This window comes from Pleurodeles waltl, chromosome 12 (assembly GCF_031143425.1).
Source record: "Pleurodeles waltl isolate 20211129_DDA chromosome 12, aPleWal1.hap1.20221129, whole genome shotgun sequence".
Taxonomy (NCBI): domain Eukaryota; kingdom Metazoa; phylum Chordata; class Amphibia; order Caudata; family Salamandridae; genus Pleurodeles; species Pleurodeles waltl.
The window spans coordinates 63,889,962-63,914,372 of NC_090451.1; the positions used below are offsets into that span (position 1 = coordinate 63,889,962).

Genomic DNA, 24,411 nt, shown 5'->3' on the forward strand with positions numbered 1-24,411 from the left:
AGTCTTGACCCTGTTCCTCATGGGAACAGTCCAGACCGAACTGCCAAGCCAGGTCCTCACTGGACCGGAAACAAGCATCCTGGGACCGGTTTCGGGGTTTCACCCCTCATCAGCCAGGCTAGCTTGAATCCAGTGGCATGGGAAGCACGGGACCCACGTCTGGGCATACCCTTCCCACTTAGGGCGACAAAGCAAAAACAACAAGTGATGGACGGAATGCTGAACATTGTCAAACACTCACCCCCAGTCATAGATCTGGGTTTAATCCATCGTTCTTTTGCTCACCATGCCACCCCAGTTTGGACCCAGCCATATGCAAATCAGTCTTGACCCTGTTCCTCATGGGAACAGTCCAGACCGAACTGCCAAGCCAGGTCCTCACTGGACCGGAAACAAGCATCCTGGGACCGGTTTCGGGGTTTCACCCCTCATCAGCCAGGCTAGCTTGAATCCACTGGCATGGGAAGCACGGGACCCACGTCTGGGCATACCCTTCCCACTTAGGGCGACAAAGCAAAAACAACAAGTGATGGACGGAATGCTGAACATTGTCAAACACTCACCCCCAGTCATAGATCTGGGTTTAATCCATCGTTCTTTTGCTCACCATGCCACCCCAGTTTGGACCCAGCCATATGCAAATCAGTCTTGACCCTGTTCCTCATGGGAACAGTCCAGACCGAACTGCCAAGCCAGGTCCTCACTGGACCGGAAACAAGCATCCTGGGACCGGTTTCGGGGTTTCACCCCTCATCAGCCAGGCTAGCTTGAATCCAGTGGCATGGGAAGCACGGGACCCACGTCTGGGCATACCCTTCCCACTTAGGGCGACAAAGCAAAAACAACAAGTGATGGACGGAATGCTGAACATTGTCAAACACTCACCCCCAGTCATAGATCTGGGTTTAATCCATCGTTCTTTTGCTCACCATGCCACCCCAGTTTGGACCCAGCCATATGCAAATCAGTCTTGACCCTGTTCCTCATGGGAACAGTCCAGACCGAACTGCCAAGCCAGGTCCTCACTGGACCGGAAACAAGCATCCTGGGACCGGTTTCGGGGTTTCACCCCCATCAGCCAGGCTAGCTTGAATCCAGTGGCCTCTGTAGACGCCCATGAAGTAGATAGTTTGAGGCTGTCTGGAGTGTGATGTAGACGTCTCAGATGAGGAGGGTTTGAAGAAGCATCTAATACTGGGGCAAAGAAAAGTGCCTCTGTGTGGGGGACTCGAGAACACACACAGCTTTTGCTATACCTCTGTCTTATTTGAGCTTTAAAGGTAGTGTCCACTTGAGGTCCAAAAAGATGCTCCTTATCAAAGGTCATATTAAGGACCACTTGCTGACCCTATAGCTGGAAACCTGAACAGTGCAGCCAAGCGTGCCTTCGGAGATAGACACTGGTGTTAATGCAACGTGCAGCTGTGTCAGCAGCATCTAGGACACAGCGAACAGAGTTATTTGAAAATATTTTCCCCTCAGCAACTCTTTTTGGTGCTCATCTGGTAAGAACTGGGGGAGTCCATTTCATCCCAGTGAGCCAGTCGTATCTGGCCAACAATGCTTGTGAAGTGGCAATACGCCAATGACTAGCTGCCTGTGCCGCAACCCTTTGGCTTGCAGCCTCAATTTTCTTGCTCTCCTTCTTCGGATGAGGAGTCTCCATAAGCCTGGCTATTATCACGTTTTTGTGCTGTGGTAGCAATAATTGAGTCAGGAGGGACCCGAGCCTATCCATCTGTTCAGAGGAAGCAGATTTGTACTTTTTAAAATCAACTCTAGGGGTGATAACCCTAGAGCAGACAGTCTCCTTAAAAATGTCAGTGTGACGAAGCATGTCTGGGAGCATTGGAAGGAACTGAATATCCCTTTGTGTGGAAGTAAGGGTATTGAAAAGGAAGTCCTATTGGGTAGGGTCTCTATGTAATTGTACATTACGGAAGGCAGCTGCCCATGCCACTACTGGTTGATTTGAAGTAGTGTCTCTGCTGGTGAGGGGCAAGCAAGGCAGAAGTCTGGATCTTTAGAGAGGATAGGGTCACGTTCACAAGTATTGTAAGGGTCTGGGTCATGCGGTGGCCCACCTAAACTTTCCCCAGGTAATAAGGAGGAACCCTGAGCAGAATAATCTCCCTGAATAGGAGAAGGGAGAGAACGAGTAAAGAAGGGATGTGGAGAGGAAGGAGGTAGAGGAGGTGGTGCAGTAAACAGTGGTGGAAAAGGCCATTGTGGACTAGTGGCCTCGTACTTAGTGGTCTTTTCCTTAGGTGGAAGAGTGTCCAAAGTTTTCTGGAATTAAAGCTTCCTTTATAGAAAGAAGTACAGGTGGTGAAGCAATAATATGTCCTGTATCCTCCTAGACTTGGAGGCGCATATTCTCTAGCATAGGCTCCACAACAGAAGGGGTAGCAGAAGACTGGCTTCAGTCTTTCTGGTCACATGATTTTGGCACCAAAGATTTCGGTCTGAGCGATTTGGTCGGCACTGAAGTGGAGGTGGCTCGGAGCCGAAGATCAGATTGAGACTAAGACAACCTCTTGATCTGATGAAAAGGAGGTCGAAGACGATAGCCTGGTCTTGGCAGTTTTCAGTGCAGAGCCAGAAGGCAGGGCAGCCAAAGTAGTCTTCCAGTTCTGGCCATGGCCTAGCAGTAGTGGCAGACCATAGACCTTGAGAATGGGTCTTTGAAGGGTCTTGTGGTGGACTGGAGGGGGACACTTTAGTAACCGGTTGCGCTGAGGTGGTCCGATGGCTCTCGATATGTGATTGAACGGAGTCAGAAGAGTCCTGGGTGAGAAGGGCCTCCTTCTCTTGCAGGGGCTAAACCCCAGGGTGCGTTCCTCTTCAAAGATGTCCAGAGTGTCATCCTGAGTCTTGTGTGCCATTTCCAATCGACATGCTCTTCGGTCCCAAAGTGTCTTTCAAAGGGAGAGTTTTGCAGGTGTCACAGGTAGCCTCTTGATGATCAGAGGGGAGAAAAATATTACACACCAGGTGTTGCGCGGTGTGGAAATTCTGCATGGCACTTGGGGCAGAATCAGAATGGAGTCCGTTCAATCAGGCCTGCATGTCCATTGGTGCCGCAAGGAAGACAGGCCTGGGTTGGTCATAGATGCCCCTAAGGGCACGTGGTCCAGACCAGCAATTCAAAGCAAGCGCTAAGGTGGAAGAAGGGCGAACGAAAAATACTGTCGAAAGAGGGTAAAATAGAGGAAAGATTTCAAACCGGACCAACTCAAAATACAGAAGGAAGACATTTCTGAAACCGACTGAGAGAAAACAATCTAGCAAATGACTTGATGCCAATGCACATTATCACTGAGAGGAGGAATCTCACTCAATCCTGTGACTTTGAACACTTCTTCAAAGAAAAACAACTTGCACCTCTCCAGACCCAACACCAGATAGCAGGAGTATGCAGAGCACGTGTATCTACAACCACAGATTCAAACTTTGGAATTCAAAGAGTTGAATTTTTACCCCACTTTCATTAGATGTATTTGCTCCCCTTTTTTCAACTCTGGCGAAAGATTGATCCTGTCCTTGGAGGTGAATGCAGGTGCGCTAAAATGGGAGTTGGGGGACAACAAAGGAGGTTAATACCACTGATCACAGTTGAATAAAGGGGTGACCAGGGAGCCATAAAGAGAGGTGCAACCTTGCAAAGCACTACTCAAACTGAGTAGCTGCAAGGAGTAGGGCCTATAGGAAAGCACTAGGGCGCATGACATCTGTTGTGTGACCTTGCATGGTTGTTGCACCTGAAGTCTGAAGATCCACCTGCCCAGCCTTATCATTCGAATGTGTTGACTTGTACTAAATGGCTAGCATGATAAATGCTGAAGCCAAGGTAAGTTTTAGTTTGATAAAAGGGAGAATAAGCTAGTGGCGCAGCATGAGATTTAAATATTAGTGGAGACATGGTGATCTTTTTCTTAATTAACCACAGTATCTACCGGCAAGACTGACACCCTGACTGTCCAAATCACCCGGAAGAAAGAAGATTTGATTCATAGGAATATGCAAAGGCTACAAGTGTGCAAGTTCAGAAGCTGATAAAAGGCATTATGCATTCAAAGAATGTACATTTGGAGTTTTTTTTGCTGTAACAAGGTCAGGGCTCTGGGTTTAGCGGAAACAAAACAAATGGCAACATGTAAAAATTGTGGAAAACCATTTGATCGTAGTTATTTGGTGAAAGGCATTCTACCAAGTATTTGTGATGTAGCCCATACGTAGGCCACCAAAAACCTCTGCTGGTCAAATAGCGACATCCTATTGCAAATACAGAAATTGCGACAATCCTTCGTTTTTGAAGAAGAGAAGATGGCCTACTATATGAGGGTATCTTCCATATCCCCCCCACCCCTGTACTTCAGAAGCCAGAAGAGCCTGTCTGGAAACGAGGCAGAAACTATGAAATCTTAGCCTGAAATATGCAATGCTGCATCCAGCCAAACTACAAGTAAAGTTAAATTGGAAGGCTCACTTCTTGAAGCTTAGGGCTTCATAGAGAAGGATGATATAGCAAAAAGACTAGAGCTTCCTCCTGTACTCGTTCAGAAGGAAGGCAATTTCTCCCATTACAATGGTGCAAGGAGCAACAAAGCCTGGCTACTTATATTGTAAATAAATGTGTTTATATAGTTCTCCTTCTATTAAGGACTACAATCTGCTCTTCAGAATGTAGCAGATAGTGTGGGATAAATGTTAGGGACTGGGATGAACTGGATGGATATAGGAAATGTTATATTCATGTGAGAGCAAACAAGTAGATCATTTGTGGTAGATGAATCAAAGTCATTACCTTTAATTTATTGTTATATAAGATTGCTGGGCATGCTGCGAGACTACAGCCACACAGCGTGTGTGCACAATGCATAATAAAACTGAAAAGGTTGAAGGGACAACAGTGTCCCATTGCTGGAGGGGTGTTTTATCCCCCTGATTCAGGCCAGTGTCAGCAGGGAGGAAAAGGTGTGTTTGTGTGCATAAAGTTAAGTGATAGTCTCTTGATGCAACGCGGAATTAACACCACAGGTCTACACAGTGCATTATTTTATATAGCAATTACTATTGGCACAGACACAAGGCCCTGGGATACGACTAACATCCAATCTGGATATGTAGCTGGATTTTACATAGCCTCAACAATCTGAAGAAGCTGGGTTTTGGCATTTCTGGACTGGCATAAAAGGGATGCAACTATGCTACAGGAGATCCCTCTCCAGTCTGGGGTGATATACTATTTTGCTGCTAACTAACTACATGTTAAGCACATTACTGAATTTAGTGATGGACCGCTGAGCCTCCTATCAAACACTGTCACTGTTGAATAGTGAAAATGTTAAAGATACCTGGCCTATAAGCTCCTTAAATTATGCTATATACGATATTGCCAAAAAGGCCAGTTTCATCCCAGAGAGCAAGAATATACAACCTACGAACACTAATGATGGTCTTCAATCAATTGGCCATGACCTTATTGGCAAGGGCTCTACTACTGGATCTTGTACTCACAGGATGTGAATGTTAGAGCCATGATGGAGTAAAATTTGAGGATGGTAAAATGTAACAGTTCATAGCAGTCATACAAGATTAGGTAAGTATAGGGGGTTTTAAAAGATGTCCTCTAGTTTTCCATAGGTAGAAGCACCGGAAACCATAAAAAAAACACTACCTTTTCTTCTTCTTTAGCGCGCTTCTCTTCCTCTTTTTTTCTTTTTTCTTCAAGTTTGGCCCTAAAAGCAAATTTAAACAAAAATAAAATCAACCAGTTTACTCCTTGCCTGTAACACATTAAGTGGCAGACAGGGGCCTAAACACGTATGTTTTTGAAGATAAGTTCACAAAACTTAAGATGCATAAACTAAAAAAAGAAAAGAAGCACTTAGAATGGTGTATATCCCATCCTGGGTCAGTAACCAGTAAAATTACCGTCTGGGTCTCTAAAGCAGATGGGTACACTGTTGTGACCAGACTGTACATCGCCCAAGCTCCACACAAGTCTTAAGTAGGTACTGGGCTGAGGAACACCTTGCAAGAAACAAGCCTATGTAGACATCTCATTAAAACACACACAGGGCAGTTACTTTCCCACTAATGAACTTATGATTTATGTTCCAAGATAAAAGCAATAAGGCTTTTTGCTAGAACTTCATAGATGAATATGGTGCTCACAGGACAAATGAAGTCAAGATAAGCAAGCCTACTGAATGGAACTGTTCTGTGACATCCTAAAGACTGAGTGTAAAGTACTGGGATCTTTCAGGTCTAAGCATTTATGGTTGTGACAAAACATGGCTTGATCTGGGCACACGGCATGGCCAAAACAATTAGAAGAAGCCTGTCTTGAAAGCATCAGTGTAGGGGTGTCACAATGAGAGGGATAAAATAATTCAGGCTGAAAATGAAAAAGGCTTGGGACCTTAGCTTAACAACATTCCAGATGTCAAATATGCTGTCACCAAGTATGCTTTACTAGTTTTGAGGAAAAATCAAGTGCATGAGGCGGCCAAGTGGAGGAAGAGATGGAGCAGATGAGTATTTTCTCATTTCTGCTAACATTTATTTGGTTTAGTACAAAACATTAAACTCACTTCAGAGAATTTTTAATTACATTTCAAATAACAGCTTCAAAAAGGCAAAAACAAAAATGTACTACTTTTCTACCTCTAAAATTCAAGACATTATTAACTACATGAAATATATTCTACTGAAATAAATCACCATTTAAGGAGAAGAAGCTTGCCGATAACGGGGAAGTTAATATGTGAGGCGATTAAGTCACTGTGGGCCGGGAAAACTCCTGGACCAGGCAGGTTTCTGCTGGAATTCTACAAAATGTTCCAGGAAGGGTTGGCACCTCATTAGCAGGTCCTCTATGAAGAAGTGGCCCTGGTAGGATCCTTTCCTAAAGGAATGGAAACAGCCAGTATAGTGGTGCTCCCCAAGACGCAGCCGTCGACCAGGTATTGTGGACTCTCACTTATTAATAACAACAAAACTTTATGCCAAAATTCTTGCGACCCGCCTCAAGAGGGTCCTGCCAATTCTGATTCACCCTGACCAACGTGGCTTCATGGCCAACCAGAGTACGCATCATTCTATACATCATCTTCACATAGCCTTGGCATCACCGCATCCCCTGACTTGGCGCTCCTTGTTACTGATTTTGAAAAAGCCTTTGACGCGGTGAACTGGAAATACTTATGTCTAGTGCTCATCCGGGTGGGCATGGGGCAAAGATTCTGTCGAATGTTCCAAGCTCTCTACATCAATCCAGTAGCCCAGGTCAATAATTAATTTTCCTCCACTTTCTGAGGCCCAGGGGACATGCCAGGGCCATCCCCTATCCCCCCTAATTGCTTTTGCAATCAAGCCTTTGGCACGTCTGATTAGGATGGATCCATTGTACTGTGGGTGTAATTGGGAGCAGATGTATGAAGGTCGCTTGGCGTTGTACATGGAAGACATCCTACTGTATATGGCGAACCCTAGTGAAACCGGCCCACGGAGCCTTCACTTAATGTGTTGCTTTGAGGAGGCTTCAGGCTTGCGAGTGAACCTGGCTAAGACTGCGCTGGTGCCACTGGGCCCCTCACGGGATTGTTATGACTGGCAGACCCAGATTGCTATCCGCCAACTGAGTTTTAAGTACTTGGGTGTCTGGGTGACTTCTCCCTGAGCTAACATGGGCTTTGAACAGGACCCCACTGGCAACTCGGGAAAAGGAGGACTTGACGAAATGGCAGTCCTTCCATTAAATGGCTTGGGACCTGTGGCTTCATATATAATGATGATCTTGCCATGGTTTCTGTACGCTCTTCAAAACTTCCTGCTTCCAGTCCCTAGCTCATGGTTTTGAGCAGTAGACCGGGAGGCGGTCTCCTTTCTTTGGCGCGGCACAAGACATTGCAATGCACTGCAATGCTCTCAGCGGGGTATTTACGACAGGGGAATGGGCATACAATTGTACTACTGGGCAACTCAACTGTTGGTCATACATGACTGGTTTAATGGGGGTTGGGCGGACCTAGCGGCTCTAAGTTTTCCCCAGATACTAGCATTCCTCTACGGCTCCCCACTCCCTGTGATTTGGAACCAGTACCTAAGGTGCCTTTCCTGGCCTGGCAGGCAGCTTTGCGACACGCGCTGGGAGAATGTACGTATTCAGCAGACCCTCTATGACATGGTACTTGGCTGAGGGAATCTGTGGAACTGCAGGGGTTTGGAAGATGGGATCTGCTGGGCATATCACTGCTGGGAGATGTGTTTGTGTGGGTGGGGGGGAGGGGCGGGGCAAGAGCTATGAAAACCTTTCAGGACCTACAGAAGGTCCACCAACTTGCCCACACACAGTTCTACAAATACCTCCAACTTCGACATGCTCTTCATCCTTCATGTGCACTTGCCGTGGGTCGATACGATACCAGAATATAGCCCGCTAAAGGCCAAGGTTCTGACTGGGGGGGGGGGGTACCCTGCTCTACAAAAAGGTAATCAACAACACTCCAGGTGACCTGGACCATCTGCGGGCCCGTTGAGAGGGTTGGCTGGGTCCCCTGGACAAGGCAGATTGGAGGGATACACGGATGGCACCAAGGCCAATAATGATTTCATCCAGATTGAGGCAGATACAACAGAATTTTCTGTATGGGGCATCTCTCTCTCTCTCCGGTACAAATGCATCGGGCGGGGCTCCTGTCTTCCCCCCCACCACTGCTCTAAGTGCAGGGAGAGACCTGCAGATTTTTTCCATATGGTGTGTGGTTGCCCCCAAATCACGAGTTATTGGCAAAGGATCTGGTGGGCTGAGGCAACAATTATCTCCAACATTGGTTTTATTGGGGGTGATGGAAGGGATTGGGGGTTCGAGGGCAGAGAGAAACTTTGCGGGTACTGCGCTGATGGTGGCAAAAAGACATTGCAGTTTGTTGTAACTCCCCCAGCACACCGTCCCTTCTGAAGTGGAGGAGAGGGTCTGACTGGTGCACTAGCCAAGATAGATCAGTTTATGAGGCAAGATGGTGTCTACGCAAGCATGTCAAGGTGTGGGGGAAATGGATGGGTCTACTACGATTAACTTTCAGAGACACGACAGACTTGGAACTGGCAGGTGCAGGCCATCTCTGAGTTCTGGGATTAAATCTTAAGATACAAGCTTACCTACATACGACAAATCCTTCTCTCATTATCGCTTCATGTCTTTTACCCTGTGGTGTATTTTCCTGCATCTTCAAAAATCTATAAAATTGTTTGTATTAAAAAAAAAAAAAGGTGAAGTTTGGCATTCAAGACAGGACCTGGTTTCTTGGGATTAGCAGGTTTGGGATGAGATTTTGAATCAACTATATATTGTAACCGTTGAGGTTTTGAAATTTAATAAGGGCAGTAGCCAATATATTGCTATACAGATTTTAAACTCTTCCCACTGCTTCACTCCAACAATGATTTGCAGTCACCGGTCTTTTACAAAACATACTGACGGGAGGAGGGTGTATGAAGGTGGATCGACTTTAATAACACAAAGATGGACAGCACTAGCATTGAAGCAGTACATTGCTGTAAAAGGATTCTCTAAAGATTCAGTACCCATTGTCCATTTGGGAAGTACACGGTTGGCAGCTACATTTAAATGTTTAGGTTTCTCCACAATTCTAGGTTCTGAATATATATATATATATATATATATATATGTATATATAAATAAAAGAAACATGCTATCTTTTCATTTTATAACAGTTGGTGATGCAAGGCAGATAATATTTTTTGTTAATGTCACTAATGACAGAGTGTTATCTTCTAGGATGGTGGAATGTAATGTAAAGTGACCTTAGGAACAAGTTCAGGACTTCACCCCCTTTTGAGAGTCTATAAAGCATTTAGCCTCCATCTTCCTAATTTGAAATTGGTGTCACCATGTTCAACTTTGCTCATTATTGAAAAATTAAAAAGATGAGGTAAGTAGACATCTACCAATTTTAACTTGCTAGGAGTTGTAGCCACATTATCTGGAAACAGACACCATAAATTTCCATACAATTGAGAAAGTATCCTGCAAACAAAAAACTGTTTAAAATCAATCAGGTAAATGGCCCAGTGAACCTCACATCTCAATGCTTGTGCTACACTGCAATAAAGAAAAGCACATCACCACCCAATGCGGATATCTTTGCAGACTTAACAAGCCCTTTCCATCAAGGACGTTGGCTATGAGATTGGCAGCAATGGACTCTTAGACACTTCGTGATGCAGCATGTTACCTAGATATACTTCAATATGAGGAGGATAGTGTGGAGTCTTCAATAGAACTGCATGAGGAAGACTGGAATTGCCTTTCAGTCTCTACCTCTATTTGCATCCACTGAGAATCATTTTCCCTTAAAAAGCAACTTGCATGAGTATATATCGGTGTTATGGAAACACGATGAAATGTAGCGGAGTCCTAGTTAGAAGGAGCAAGCAGGGTGGTAGGTTGTTACCATATTACTTTGCTTGAAAAGGGATCTGGTGCAAAGCCCTGCATAGGAAAGTGAGTGATTTTTTCAGTAGACTTTAAAATTGGGGAGTTTTCAACCCTGAAACAAACAGCTGCAAGAACGTCAGCAAATGGCAGCAAAACCATAAGAGCAAACACTCAAACCAAGTACTTAATCCCTTCAATCCTAATGAAGTAAACATACTCTAAGGCATCCTGCTTCTCCTTGCGTTTCTCCTCCTTTAAACGCAACTTCTCTGCCTTTTCTTTCTCCTCTTTTTCCTTCTTCTCTTTCTTTTCCTGTTCTTCCTTGTCCTTTTTTTCTTTCTTCTCTTTATCCTTCAGTTCTTTTTCTTCTTCCTTCTTCCTCTTTGCCTCCTCTTTGGCACGTTCCTTTGCATTCTTGGCCTCCTCCTTCAACCTCTCCCTCTCTTCTCTTTCAGCTTGCATTTTTTTCTTCTTTTCTTCTTGATCCTATTTGCAAGGGGCACAACAAAGGGCATTTTGAAATGAAGCAGTCCAAGACAGTGTTGTATAAACTGTGAGATCACAATCTTAATCACTCAGTTAATAATCACAGACTTAAACGACTGAATGGCCTGAACTGAAGAGAAAGAGAGCTTTAACAATGGATTCCTTTCAACTCGCAGGATTAACTGCTCCCATTTACCTTGGTAATGTCGACTTCAAACCTGGTTGCTTAATGGCACCTGAAGTGCCAGGCTGTCCAACTCCACAAACCTTCATGCAACAGTTTAGTTACACTCATTCATAGAGAAATGGCTTGTTTTTCAGGGAAAAGAATAACAGTTCCTATTGATTTAAGAATCTTTTCGAACTATGATTAGTTAATTTTTCAGATTGAAAAAGTGATATGCAACAGGCATGTAAAACAGTACTTTTTCGAAACTTTGGGTTTCAAGGCAAGGTCATAAGGTAACTCATTGTGGACGCTCAGTTCAGAACTTTATTCACTGCCATACAATTAAGCAACCATGCGGACAGTGTGGGGGTAGTATGTAATACGGAGGGTGTAGGAAGTTGGCTCTGTATGCACTATTTCAAAGTAAGGAATAGTATGCACAGAGTCCAAGGGTTCCCCTTAGAGGTAAGATAGTGGCAAAAAGAGATAATACTAATGCTCTATTTTGTGGTAGTGTGGTCGAGCAGTAGGCTTATCCAAGGAGTAGTGTTAAGCATTTGTTGTACATACACACAGGCAATAAATGAGGAACACACACTCAGAGACAAATCCAGCCAATAGGTTTTGTTATAGAAAAATATATTTTCTTAGTTTATTTTAAGAACCACAGGTTCAAATTTTACATGTAATATCTCATTTGAAAGGTATTGCAGGTAAGTACTTTAGGAACTTTGAATCATTTCATTAGCATGTATACTTTTCACATAAAACACAATAAGCTGTTTTAAAAGTGGACACAGTGCAATTTTCACAGTTCCTGGGGGAGGTAAGTTTTTGTTAGTTTTCACAGGTAAGTAAGTCACTTACAGGTTTCAGTTTTTGGTCCAAGGTAGCCCACCGTTGGGGGTTCAGAGCAACCCCAAAGTCACCACACCAGCAGCTCAGGGCCGGTCAGGTGCAGAGGTCAAAGAGGTGCCCAAAACGCATAGGCTGCAATGGAGAGAAGGGGGTGCCCCGGTTCCGGTCTGCCAGCAGGTAAGTACCCGCGTCTTCGGAGGGCAGACCGGGGGGTTTTGTAGGGCACCGGGGGGGGGGGGGGGGACACGAGTTCACACCAAAAGTACACCCTCAGGGGCACTGGGGCGGCCGGGTGCAGTGTAGAAACAAGCATCGGGTTTGCAATGTAAATCAATGAGAGATCAAGGGATCTCTTCAGCGTCGCAGGCAGGCAAGGGGGGGGCTCCTCGGGGTAGCCACCACCTGGGCAAGGGAGAGGGCCTCCTGGGGGTCACTCCTGCACAGGAGTTCCGTTCCTTTAGGTGCTGGGGGCTGCGGGTGCAGGGTCTTTTCCAGCCGTCGGGAAAGGGAGTTCAGGCAGTCGCGGTCAGGGGGAGCCTCGGGATTCCCTCTGCAGGCGTCGCTGTGGGGGCTCAGGGGGGGACAACTTTGGTTACTCACGGACTCGGAGCCACCGGAGGGTCCTCCCTGAAGTGTTGGTTCTCCACCAGTCGAGTCGGGGTCGCCGGGTGCAGTGTTGCAAGTCTCACGCTTCTTGCGGGGAGTTGCAGGGGTCTTTAAATCTGCTCCTTCGAAACAAAGTTGCAGTTCTTTTGGAGCAGTGCCGCTGTCCTCTGGAGTTTCTTGGTCTCTTGAAAGTAGGGCAGTCCTCTGAGGATTCAGAGGTCGCTGGTCCTGGAGAAAGCGTCGCTGGAGCAGGGTTCTTTAGAAGGCAGGAGACAGGCCGGTAGGACTGGGGCCAAAGCAGTTGGTGTCTTCTTTCTTCTTCTGCAGGGGTTTTCAACTCAGCAGTCTTCTTCTTCGGTAAGTTGCAGGAATCTAAATCTTTAGGTTCAGGGAAGCCCTTAAATACTAAATTTAAGGGTGTGTTTAGGTCTGGGGGGTTAGTAGCCAATGGCTACTAGCCCTGAGGGTGGGTACACCCTCTTTGTGCCTCCTCCCAAGGGGAGGGGGTCACACTCCTATCCCTATTGGGGGAATCCTCCTTCTACAAGATGGAGGATTTCTAAAAGTCAGAGTCACCTCAGCTCAGGACACCTTAGGGGCTGTCCTGACTGGCCAGTGACTCCTCCTGGTTATTCTCATTATTTCTCCTGGACTTGCCGCCAAAAGTGGGGGCTGTGTCCAGGGGGCGGGCATCTCCACTAGCTGGAGTGCCCTGGGGCATTGTAACACGAAGCTTGAGCCTTTGAAGCTCACTGCTAGGTGTTACAGTTCCTGCAGGGGGGAGGTGTGAAGCACCTCCACCCAGAGCAGGCTTTGTTTCTGTCCTCCGAGAGCACAAAGGCTCTCACCGCATGAGGTCAGACACTCGTCTCTCAGCAGCAGGCTGGCACAGACCAGTCAGTCTTGCACTGAACAATTGGGTAAAATACAGGGGGTATCTCTAAGATGCCCTCTGTGTGCATTTTTTTAATAAATCCAACACTGGCATCAGTGTGGGTTTATTATTCTGAGAAGTTTGATACCAAACTTCCCAGTATTCAGTGTAGCCATTATGGAGCTGTGGAGTTCGTTTTTGACAGACTCCCAGACCATATACTCTTATGGCTACCCTGCACTTACAATGTCTAAGGTTTTGCTTAGACACTGTAGGGGCATAGTGCTCATGCACTGGTGCCCTCACCTATGGTATAGTGCACCCTGCCTTAGGGCTGTAAGGCCTACTAGAGGGGTGACTTATCTATACTGCATAGGCAGTGTGAGGTTGGCATGGCACCCTGAGGGGAGTGCCATGTCGACTTACTCGTTTTGTTCTCATCAGCACGCACAAGCTGGCAAGCAGTGTGTCTGTGCTGAGTGAGGGGTCCCCAGGGTGGCATAAGATATGCTGCAGCCCTTAGTGACCTTCCCTGGCATCAGGGCCCTTGGTACCAGGGGTACCAGTTACAAGGGACTTACCTGGATGCCAGGGTGTGCCAATTGTGGAATCAAAAGTACATTTTAGGTGAAAGAACACTGGTGCTGGGGCCTGGTTAGCAGGGTCCCAGCACACTTCTCAGTCAAGTCAGCATCAGTATCAGGCAAAAAGTGGGGGGTAACTGCAACAGGGAGCCATTTCTTTACAGAGGGCAAGAGGGTCAGCAAATCATGATGAGCTCACCCAAAGAGTTGCAATGCTGCCTGTTACCCTGGTTCTTTCAAAATATAAACAGTTCAGTGCTGGTTCCCCCCTGGCCTTTGCTGTCCATCACATCCAACAGTATTGGAAGTCAACCTAAAACAAGCATTTGCAATGCAATAGGTCTTGCATTTGCTCGAGGTAGAGCTATTAGGGTTGTAAATTCCGAACTGGACTTTAGTTGCCACACAAACTGAAAATGAAAATTAAACAACTGACATAAGCAAGCCAATTCAAAGCGCCACTGTGAGCGCGAAGAGAAACAAAAGGAAAAAAGTTTGCTCGCAGTAAAAGTTATTGACAAAAGTGCAATTATCCATTTAACAGGGGCGATTGACAAGGTGGTAACAAAATCGCCCTATGGAGGGACAAGCATAAAGCAGTTACCAACTAAAACAAAGGATTTTTCAAAGGCAAGCCCATGAACGAGTTACCCTGATGGGTGTGCAATGGGCATGGTTAAAAACCCAGATACATACCAACACGTCAGAAAAGCAGCGTTTGCACAATGCTATGCTCAACCTAAAAAAAAAAATTAAGTGACTCAAATCCCAAAGAGAAGGTAGACAAATGGCTATTACAAAAACAAAATATCTTACCATGAGTTTTTTTTCCGATGAGGGCTTACTGGTTTTCAGGGGTATCTATAAATGAAGTTAAAAGGCACCATGAGGATGAGACTATGCAATACTCCAACAAAGCAAATATGCTGGCACATGCCTAGTCCATCACTGATAATATTGTTAAAACAATAATCCACCCCCTTCCGCAACCCCCCACCCCCCCCCCCCCCCCCCCCCCCCAGACATTCAGCCAAATAATATCAATGCAGTGCATAACACAAGGCATGGGACATGAAGAAAAACTCCTGGGTTCTGGTGCTTCTGTTCTATTCAACTGTGATCCAAGGAAAGACGGGCATTTTCCAGGCCCAAAGAGGTGCTCAAATTATCACATCAGTGTAGCAACCTTCTTCTAACATTAGTCATGCCTACACTGCCATGTGAAGGGACCACAGCAATCCTGTGTTGTGTTCTGGTTCAGGCCTGGCAGTTCAGGCTGGAATGTTCTCATTGGAGCAGGGTGACAACCCATTTGCATATGGTTGGGTCTAAACTAAGGTGGCATGGTGTGCAAAAAAAAAAAAAAAAAAAAATGGATTGGGACATAACCCTAATAATTACCAGTGGCTGAGAATTAATCAAGCATTCCATCCATCACTTTTTGTAAACTTCAGTGTTTCTCTCTCCCCCCTCCACCCCCCACCCCACCCCTTTGACATCTTTGGACCAATATTGAAATTTGGAGTACGGACTTAACGCCATGTGGCTAACTGAGCAAAATGAAATAAGTTACTTACCTGTAACTGTAGTTCTCAAGTATTGGAAGCTTTCATAGAGTCACATGCTTGAATACTGCCCCATCGTCCAGATGGGAGTCCCCAGGGGAATATACAACCTAGGCCTGAAAATGTACATATACAATACATGGTCTAAGCCTCAATAGAATAACCAGTCATTTTGTAAAATAGACCCAAACTCAAATTTGAACCAATCAGATTGCCTCACCCCTTAGAACCGCCTGTGAGGAGCTGCCTTCCCTCAGATTTTCCAAGCATAAGTGCTGGAATAATGAAAAACAATGTGAAAAGAGAGAAGGTGAGCTCGCGCTCGCGCTCCCCCCGCCCCTCCCCCAGGGAGGCGGGTAGATCGCATATAAATCTATGAAAACTTCCAATACTGGAGAACTACTATTACAGGTAAGTAACTTATTTCTTACTCCAGTATTGGAACTTTCATAGATTCATATGCTTGAGTAAGACTAGCAAGCAGTAACCAACACATTTTCTGTATTGACAAACACTGTTCATCTCATAAGATACTGTTTGCATTAAGACAGGTAAATGCAAAGCAACAAAGTTAACCTTCTGAAACATAAATGAATATGTTTAAGAGGTACGTTAACACTGAACAGAAAATGTGATATCAGAAACAGATGGAGGAAAAACAAACAGCTCACCTTATCGGAACAAATGTCTAAGGACTGCTTGACCCACTGCTGCATCTGAGCGCCTCAGCATCCAGACAGTAATGCTTCGTGAAGGCGTGTGTCGTTCTCCACGTCGCTCGCCAGATGTCAAGCAGTGACACCACAGAGAAGAGCGCACAGGATGTAGAGACTGCCCTGGTAGAATGCGCACGTACTCTGGCGTCCAGGGGTCGACCAGCCCTTTGATGGCAAAAGGCTATTGTGCTTGAGATCCATCTAGAAATAGTCTGTTTAGTAACAGGATGGCATCTTCTGGGTGAACTAAATGCCACAAATAGTTGATTTGATTTCCGGATCGAGGATGTTTGCTGCAGATAACATCTAAGGCATTGTTTGACGTCAAGGGAATGCAGCGATTTTTCTGCTCCAGTCTGAGGCTGTGGAAAGAAAGTCTTAAGCACCACTGGCTTAATATGGAAGTTTGACGGCACTTTGGGTATAAACTTAGGGTTTTGTCCGTAGGATGACTATCGTCAGCAAATCTCATGAAGGGTTCCTGGAGAGTAAATGCTTGGATCTTGTTTACTCGATGAGCAGATGTTAAAGCCAAGAGGAGCGCTACCTTCCAGGTGAGATACTTAATGTCTGACTTATGAATGGGCTCGAATGGTTCCTTCATTAGTTGACCCAGGGCTGTATTTAGCTGTCAAGCTGGAGGCGGTGCTCTGATTTGGGGGAAAAGATCAGAACAGATCTTTCATGAATTGCTTGATAAGCCTATGAGACCAGATGGATGGTCCTTTAGAAAGCAGTCTATATCTGGAGATAGCAGCCAAGTGAACTTTAATAGATGCATGCACAAGACCAGAGCGTGCCAGATGAAGATACTGTAAAACCTGCTCTGGAGCAGATGAAAGCGGATGAATGCCATTAGGAACACACCATAAACAATCCGGATGTCTCCCTTGGCCGTGGCTGATGGTTAGTAGGTCCGGTATAGGTGCTAACCTGATGGGAGGACACAAAGACAGCAACAGAAGTTCTGTGTACCACAGTTGATGTGGCCAGGCTGGACCAATTAGGATTATCTGGCAGGGTTCCGATCTGATCTTGCTGATGACCTGAGAAAGAAGAGGTATCGGAGGAAATGCGTAAGCATAAATACCGGACCATGCTATTGAAAGGGCATTGCCCCATGACCCTGGTTGGTGATGCCAGCTTGCATAAAACCGACATTTCGCGTTCCAGGAAGTCGCAAACAGGTCCAGATTTCGTGTCTAGCATCCTCTGATTCAGCTCCCACTCGTAGGAAGATGTGCCGAGCCTGCTTAGTGAGTCTGCTGTGGTGTTGCTCACTCCCGGAAGATGTTCTGCTTGTATGTAAACTGACTGTTGAATGCACCAGGTCCAAATGGTTTGAGCTTCTCTGGACAGCAGATGAGTTCCTGCTGGTTTGTTGATGTAGTGCATGGTGGTCGTATTGTCCGTTCAAACAGGCACCGATGAGCCTTGGATACTTGGCAGAAAAGCCTGCAATGCCAGGTACACAGCTCTGAGCTCGAGGAGGTTGATGTGAAGAGTAGCATGAGATGGGGGCCACATGCCACTCACTTGAAGATCTTGAAGGCATGCACCCATCCCTCCATCGAAGCATCTATTATCCTAAATGGAGGGACCCGAGCTAAGAATCCTAAACCCTTGGAGATGTTTGTTGGTGTTGACCACCAATTGAAGGAGTGGACGATCCTTGCTGTTATCTGTATGATGTCCCCAAAGGAACCTTGCATCTGTTTCCACTGTTTGTCGAGCTCTTCTTGCAGAGGGCGCATCGGAAGGAGACAATGGGGAACTAGATTGATACAGGAGGATATCATCCCCAGTAACAATCTGAACTTTCGAACTGAAAGAAACTTTCTTTTCCGAATTGTATCTGCTAGGGTAACAAGTTTGAGTTGTCGTTCCTCCGCTGGAAACGCATTTGAGTCGTGTCCAGAATAGCTCCCAGGAAAACTATTCTTCTGGTAGGCTGAAGATGGGGCTTGTCTCGGTTGAGTGTGAGACCTAGTTGATGTAACAGGTGTAACGTGGACTTGAGTGTGGCGTAGAGAGTGGAAGTCAGTGGCCTTCAGTAACTAGTCGTCCAGATATGGGAATATCTGGTGTTTGAAGCACCTCAGATATGCTGCAACAGGGGCTAAGCATTTTGTGAAAATACGGGGAGCGGATGAGTCTGAAATGTAGCACTTTGAATTAAAAGTGCCGGCCGGCTAACATGAATCTTAAGAATTTCCTGTGTTTCGGGGTGAATGGGTATGTGGAAGTAGGCATCCTGCAATCTAGGGAAGCCATGAAATTCCCTCTTGAGAAGTTGCAAAACATCCTTCAATGTCACCAGTGAAAGGATTGCTTCTTTAGATACTTGTTGAGCTGCCTCAGATCCAGGATTGGTCTCCACAAACGAGATTTCTTCCGGATGAGAAAGAAGCGAGAATGAAAACCGCTTCCTTTTTGAGAATAAGGGACTACCTCTATCGCCCCTTTGGATAACATGACATCTATTTCCAGGAGGAGAAGATGCAGATGCTGTTGATGTTCCCAAGAAGGCGTAGTCTCAGGGGACATGCAAGTGAACTCTAGCAGATGACCATAAGCTATTATGTCAGGAACCCACTTGTCGTTTATGATCGGACGGCAACATTACAAATGATTTGTCAAAGAAGGAGAGGTAGCTGGCCCCTGGAGGCTAGCATTGCCTGCGGGAGGGGTCCTTAGATTGTCTCCCCGACTTCCCTCTAGGAGGAGGTCTGTTGTGTGCCGCCGCTGGAGGTTGTCCCTGATGGTATTGGGGTCTGGAAGATTGGTATTGAGAGGAATAAGTTTGGTACCTGAATGATTGGTAACCACCTCTAAAGAAAGAGTGGCCTCTACCCCTGGCTCCTCGAAATGGTGTGCGCTTATACTGCTGTGATCCTAAAGACCAGATCCTAAAGACCAGATCTGTGTCTGCTTTGATTGCTTCAAGAGCATCGTCCACATGTTTACCAAAAGGCCTTGCCCATCATAAGAGAGGTCAAGGATCTTAGTTTGGACATCCAGTTGAAAATGTGTGGTCTTAAGCCACCCTTGGCACCTTAGGACAGCAGAACCAGCCAGTAGCCGAAACCCCATGGCGGCAATGTCCAAAGCACGGTAGATGACCTCTGCAGAAGTGCATTGACCTTCAATGAAAATCTCACTTCCGACTTGTTGGAATCTGGAAGATCGTCGACAGAGTGTGAAATGTCCAACCATAGCTGCCGGTCATATCTGCCCAGTAGCACAAGGGAATTTGCGGCACGGACCACAATGGCAGACATGGAAGAGAATCTTTTTCCAATATTGGCAAGGCACCTACCATCTTTGTATGGAGGTGCAGATAAGAGGTGCTGAAGGGTTTCTAGAGCAGAGCTGGGCAGCCTGAGAAACGACAATCTGGTTTTGGATGACCCACCAGACAAGCAGGGGTGTCCTCTGTCGCTTTATATTTCTTGTCCAGCTTTGGCAATACCGCTGGCACAGTCGCGGGGTTCTGCATAATTTTTAATCCTGGTTTCCATACATGATCTATTATAGGGATTAATCTGACTGACTACTTTCCTATGCGGCTCCTTTAAGTCATAAGAAGCAATCCTTCTGTGTTGATGGCATTTGGAGCTCAAAACGCGCAGCCGCTTTTTTTAATAGACCGTGAAAAGATCCAATGTCCTCTGGAGGTGATTCAACTGCAGTTGGCTCCGGTGAAGGGGGTGCCAGGAGTACATAATCCTCCCATTCATCCTGCTCTGAAAGAACTTCGTCTTACAAGGCTTGGAGACTCCGGAGCTTGAGGAGGAATTTGCGGCACAGCAGGAAGAACTGGTAGAGGTACCGGAGTATGTGGTGTAGTAACCACTGGTGTAGGATCTTTTGCCGACTGAGGATGGAAGCGCTCCCTATAATCTGTAAGCATGGCCTGTAGGTCGGAAGCAAGACCAGAAGGCAAGCATACCATTCCTTGTTTTTGGTGCTGTGGGACTGGATCATAATGATTATCATAATAGGAGTCAGAGTAATCCTGACATTTAACAGGCAACTGGGAAGGACTCCTGGCTACTCCAAACAATGCGTCCTGATCTGATTCATCATCATCGTTGCCATCTAAAAACTAAGATGGCAAAAGTCTTGACACCTTGCTTGGTGATGTGAGACGGTGTCAAATGAGTCTTGGAAAGCCTCCTGCGTATGCTCCGCAGACTGATGTAATGGCAATGTTGATGGTCTCTGCCGCTTTGCTGAAAACGTTTTGATAGTCGACGGAGGCGTTGACTATATAGTCACTGGAAACATTGGTGTGGTCAAAGACGATAGTACAGTCATCGACAGAGGTGTCGTCTGAAGCGTCGTTGACAGAGGTGACGTCGACGATGGAGGCACCGTCGACAGGAGCATCGTCGTGAAATCAATTGTCGACGGGAGTGTCGTTGACGAGAATAGCGTTGATGAAATGGGGCGTCCCATCGACGAGGATGATAGCGTCGCCAACGAGGATCTTGCAGCCGCTGCCACTGAAAGTGTGACTACAACCGGCATCACTGATGAAATAGTAGTCGACGAGAGTCGTTGACGGTGCTGAACTTAGCTTCTTGAACTAGTGGAGAACCTTAGGAGGTGGAGTAGCCGGTTCGGAAACAGTCTTTTTTGATGATTTATTTAGGGTTTCTGTGCCTGTTTTCTTCCTTTGCAGAGAGCTATGACTTTTAGAAGATGTCCCAGCTGATTTTTGTGCCATTTTTTTAGGTGGCTCTTGAATATCCAAGCCCTCCTGCTTTCTTTTAACAGGTGTTTTAGGATCAGAAATAGAGGAGGCACTGTCCTCATCAGGGGCTGAGTGGCCAGTCTTTCCTCTGAAGCCACAACAGCAGGCGACGCTCTCTATCTTTCAAAGTCTTTGTAGAGAATTTACTACATATTTTGCAGTCCTTCGTCTTACGGCTGGGATATAAGCATTCCTCATGTGGATCATCCACGTATAATTTTTTCTTCAAGCAAGAGGCACAGGATCTAAAAAGGCCTTTCCTTGATGTGTCTGACATGGTAGCCAGTTTGAAGCACCAGAGAAGAAAATAAAATGTCCCAGAACTGAAGTAGTAGATCTTCTGAGAGAAAATATTGAGAAGAGCTCAAAGGAGACTCCTCAGCACCACATGCAGTGGAATATCGGAGGAAAGGCAGCTCCTCACAGGAGGTTCTATGGGGTGAGGCAATCGGATTGGTTCAAATTTGAATTTGGGTCTATTTTACAAAATGACTGTGATAGGTTATTCTACTGAGGCCTAGACCATGTATTGCATATGTACATTTTCAGGCCCAGGTTGTATATTCCACCGGGGACTCCCATCTCGACGACGGGGAAGAATTCAAGCATGTGAATCTATGAAAGTTCCAATACTGGATTAAACTGTTGCTCCGATGGATAGCCACACTTCGGATTTAGAGAGGTTTGCCACCCCAGTGGACATTTTACATTAGCAGGAACTGCCATCACAGGTGTTCCTGTGAATGCAGTGAAAGTGTGCTGTGTGGCCCAGTCAATAAGACGGCACTATACTGCACACTTTCAATACCTTAATGAAAGAAAAAAAAAACGTTTTTAATACAGAAAAAAAAAAAGTGACTTATTTGCAAAATGTTTCCTTCCATGGCGTGGGAGTCATTTAAATGTTTTTACTTTCACTTAAGGCTACGTTTTGGATGGAGATGTGTGAAAGTAAAAACTGCCCGTTTTTCTGCTACTCTAAATAGAGGAGATGGTTAAATGGCCAAATCTCCAACTACCTTCAATGTTGAGGGAGGAAGTCAGCAGCAAAGATTGAGTAGTCTCTGGCATATTTAAGTTGGCCCAACTCTAAATGAGGCGAGCATAGATTCAGTTTGGCAGAGAGGATACTCCATCGTCGTTGCAAGGGTACACCCTCTCTGCCATACTGTAATCAGGGACTTAGTCTGAAGGTGCCCTGGGTGCAGGTGTACCAAGAACCACCAGAGGTTGTGAACATGTCTGCAAGATAATTGGAGGTTCTGATTGTGACGACTTTGTAAATGATGCAGTTCACTTTGAAATGTGGAGCAAGGGGAGCCAATGGTGAAATAATAAAAGCACAAGTAACCAGACTTGAAACATTCCAAGTATGGGAAAATGTTTTCAATGATAGATCCCATACCTTCCTCAAAAGGATTGCATCTGAAAAAAGCACTGCTCCTCAAGTCTGCAATCCTCAACTCCCTCCAATATTGTGTGACAAAATGTACCAGTTAGTTAAATCTACAAAGTAAGCTTTGTTGCACTCCGATTCTATAGTACATACTGGTTTCAAGTCTGCAATTCAGAAATTCTTTAGCTTGATCCTGCATTCAATTACAATTTGAACAACATTGATTATATTACTTATGTAAGATAGTCAGGAGGAAATGTCAATCGAAAGCAATAGCAAACAAAAAAAAAAAAAAGCTACATATACACATTCTATATCTATATCTCAATTTCTCATACTCGCCAAGTAAATCCAGAACTTCTGCATCTGACAAAACCTATAGTCTATCAAGTCAGGAATGGATTTCTCATTGGCAGTGTCACTTCTGTTTTGGTTATGGGTGACAGGCAATCTGCACTCTTAGGGTGGCGGACAGTTCTAAATATGCTCTGCAGGGAGGCCAGCAGGGGCCAGTTATTTTTTTTATTTTTTTATTGTTGGCCTTAATTGGTTGTGACAGTTAAGTTTTAGGGCACTGACATGGCACTTTAACTACGCCACCAAGGGGACTGGCCCTGGACGCCCTTGGTCTGACTTCCTCAAGGAACTAAGGGGGTCATTCTGACCCCGGCGGTCTCAGACCGCCGGGGCCAGGGTCGGCGGGAGCACCGCCGACAGACCGGCGGTGCCCCGCAGGGCATTCTGACCGCGGCGCTTTGGCCGCGGTCAGTGCAGGAAAACCGGCGGTCTCCCGCCGGTTTTCAGCTGCCCGTCAGAATCCTCCAAGGCGGCGCAGCATGCTGCGCCGCCTTGGGGATTCTGACACCCCCTACCGCCATCCTGTTCCTGGCGGTTCGCCCGCCAGGAACAGGATGGCGGTAGGGGGTGTCGCGGGGCCCCTGGGGGCCCCTGCAGTGCCATTGCCAACGGCATGGGCACTGCAGGGGCCCCCGTAAGAGGGCCCCGCTTGTATTTCACTGTCTGCATAGCAGACAGTGAAATACGCGACGGGTGCAGTAGCACCCGTCACACCTTCCCACTCCGCCGGCTCGATTACGAGCCGGCTTCATGGTGGGAAGGTCGTTTTCCCCTGGGCTGGCGGGCGGCCTTTTGAAGGCCGCCCGCCAGCCCAGGGGAAAACTCAAAATACCCGCCGCGGTCTTCCGACGGCTCCCGCCGGGCGCGCGGTGACCGCGCCCGGCGGGAGTCAGAATGACCCCCTAAGTTTAACTTATATACAGTGAGCCTATTATCCCCGAGCACACTGCAGTCTTTCCAGCATTTATTATCTATATTATCTAACCACCCTTACCAGTCACACCTCTTCTTTGATGCTTATCACCTGGCAGGAGGCATTAAAGATCTCTCCCACGTGGATGAACTGGAAAGGAAGATATGTGCTGCAATAGTAAGGTTTGTATCTATATGTTTAAGATGTTCAGATATCTACATTTGATTCAATAATGAACAGCCTTAACTAAGGTGGAGTGCGCACAAGAGGATCACATGTTCAATGGGAATGGGGAGAGCTAGGACCATATACTGCATTATCGACAGTTGCTCCAGGATAAAAATGCATACACATTTACAGAATAAAAACGGAGGCTACTTTTAATGCTCCCATAGTGCCATCTGGTCATATGCAAATACATGCAGAAGCATGCAAACAAGCTGTTATGATTTGCATAAAAAAATTACAGCTTGGAAAAACATTCTGCTAAACTATTGTCCAATCCTGAGAGTAACAAAATTGAAAAGAACTGGGATGAATCAGTGTAGGATATGTTCACCATAAAAACAAATCAGTGACCCAATTCTTTAAGTCAAAAAGGTGCACCAGCTTGTATATGTCCTTGCATTGGTACAAACTTAAAACTTTAAGAAAGAAGGA

At 46.0% G+C, this 24,411-nt stretch overlaps 1 protein-coding gene across 3 annotated transcripts in view; it reads right to left on the reverse strand.

Moving 5' to 3' along the window:
* Positions 1-24,411, reverse strand: part of CHAF1A (chromatin assembly factor 1 subunit A) — a 270,727-nt gene that overhangs the window by 204,459 nt on the left and 41,857 nt on the right. For 2 of the 3 annotated variants that reach the window (XM_069216495.1, XM_069216494.1), the window contains exons 4-6: positions 14,862-14,906; positions 10,686-10,954; positions 5,681-5,741 (exon numbers count right to left, since the gene is read on the reverse strand). In XM_069216495.1, the coding sequence (XP_069072596.1) occupies positions 5,681-5,741; positions 10,686-10,954; positions 14,862-14,906 (375 nt within the window). The remainder of the gene's footprint in view (positions 1-5,680; positions 5,742-10,685; positions 10,955-14,861; positions 14,907-24,411) is intronic. The other variant, XM_069216496.1, reaches the window with a different exon arrangement.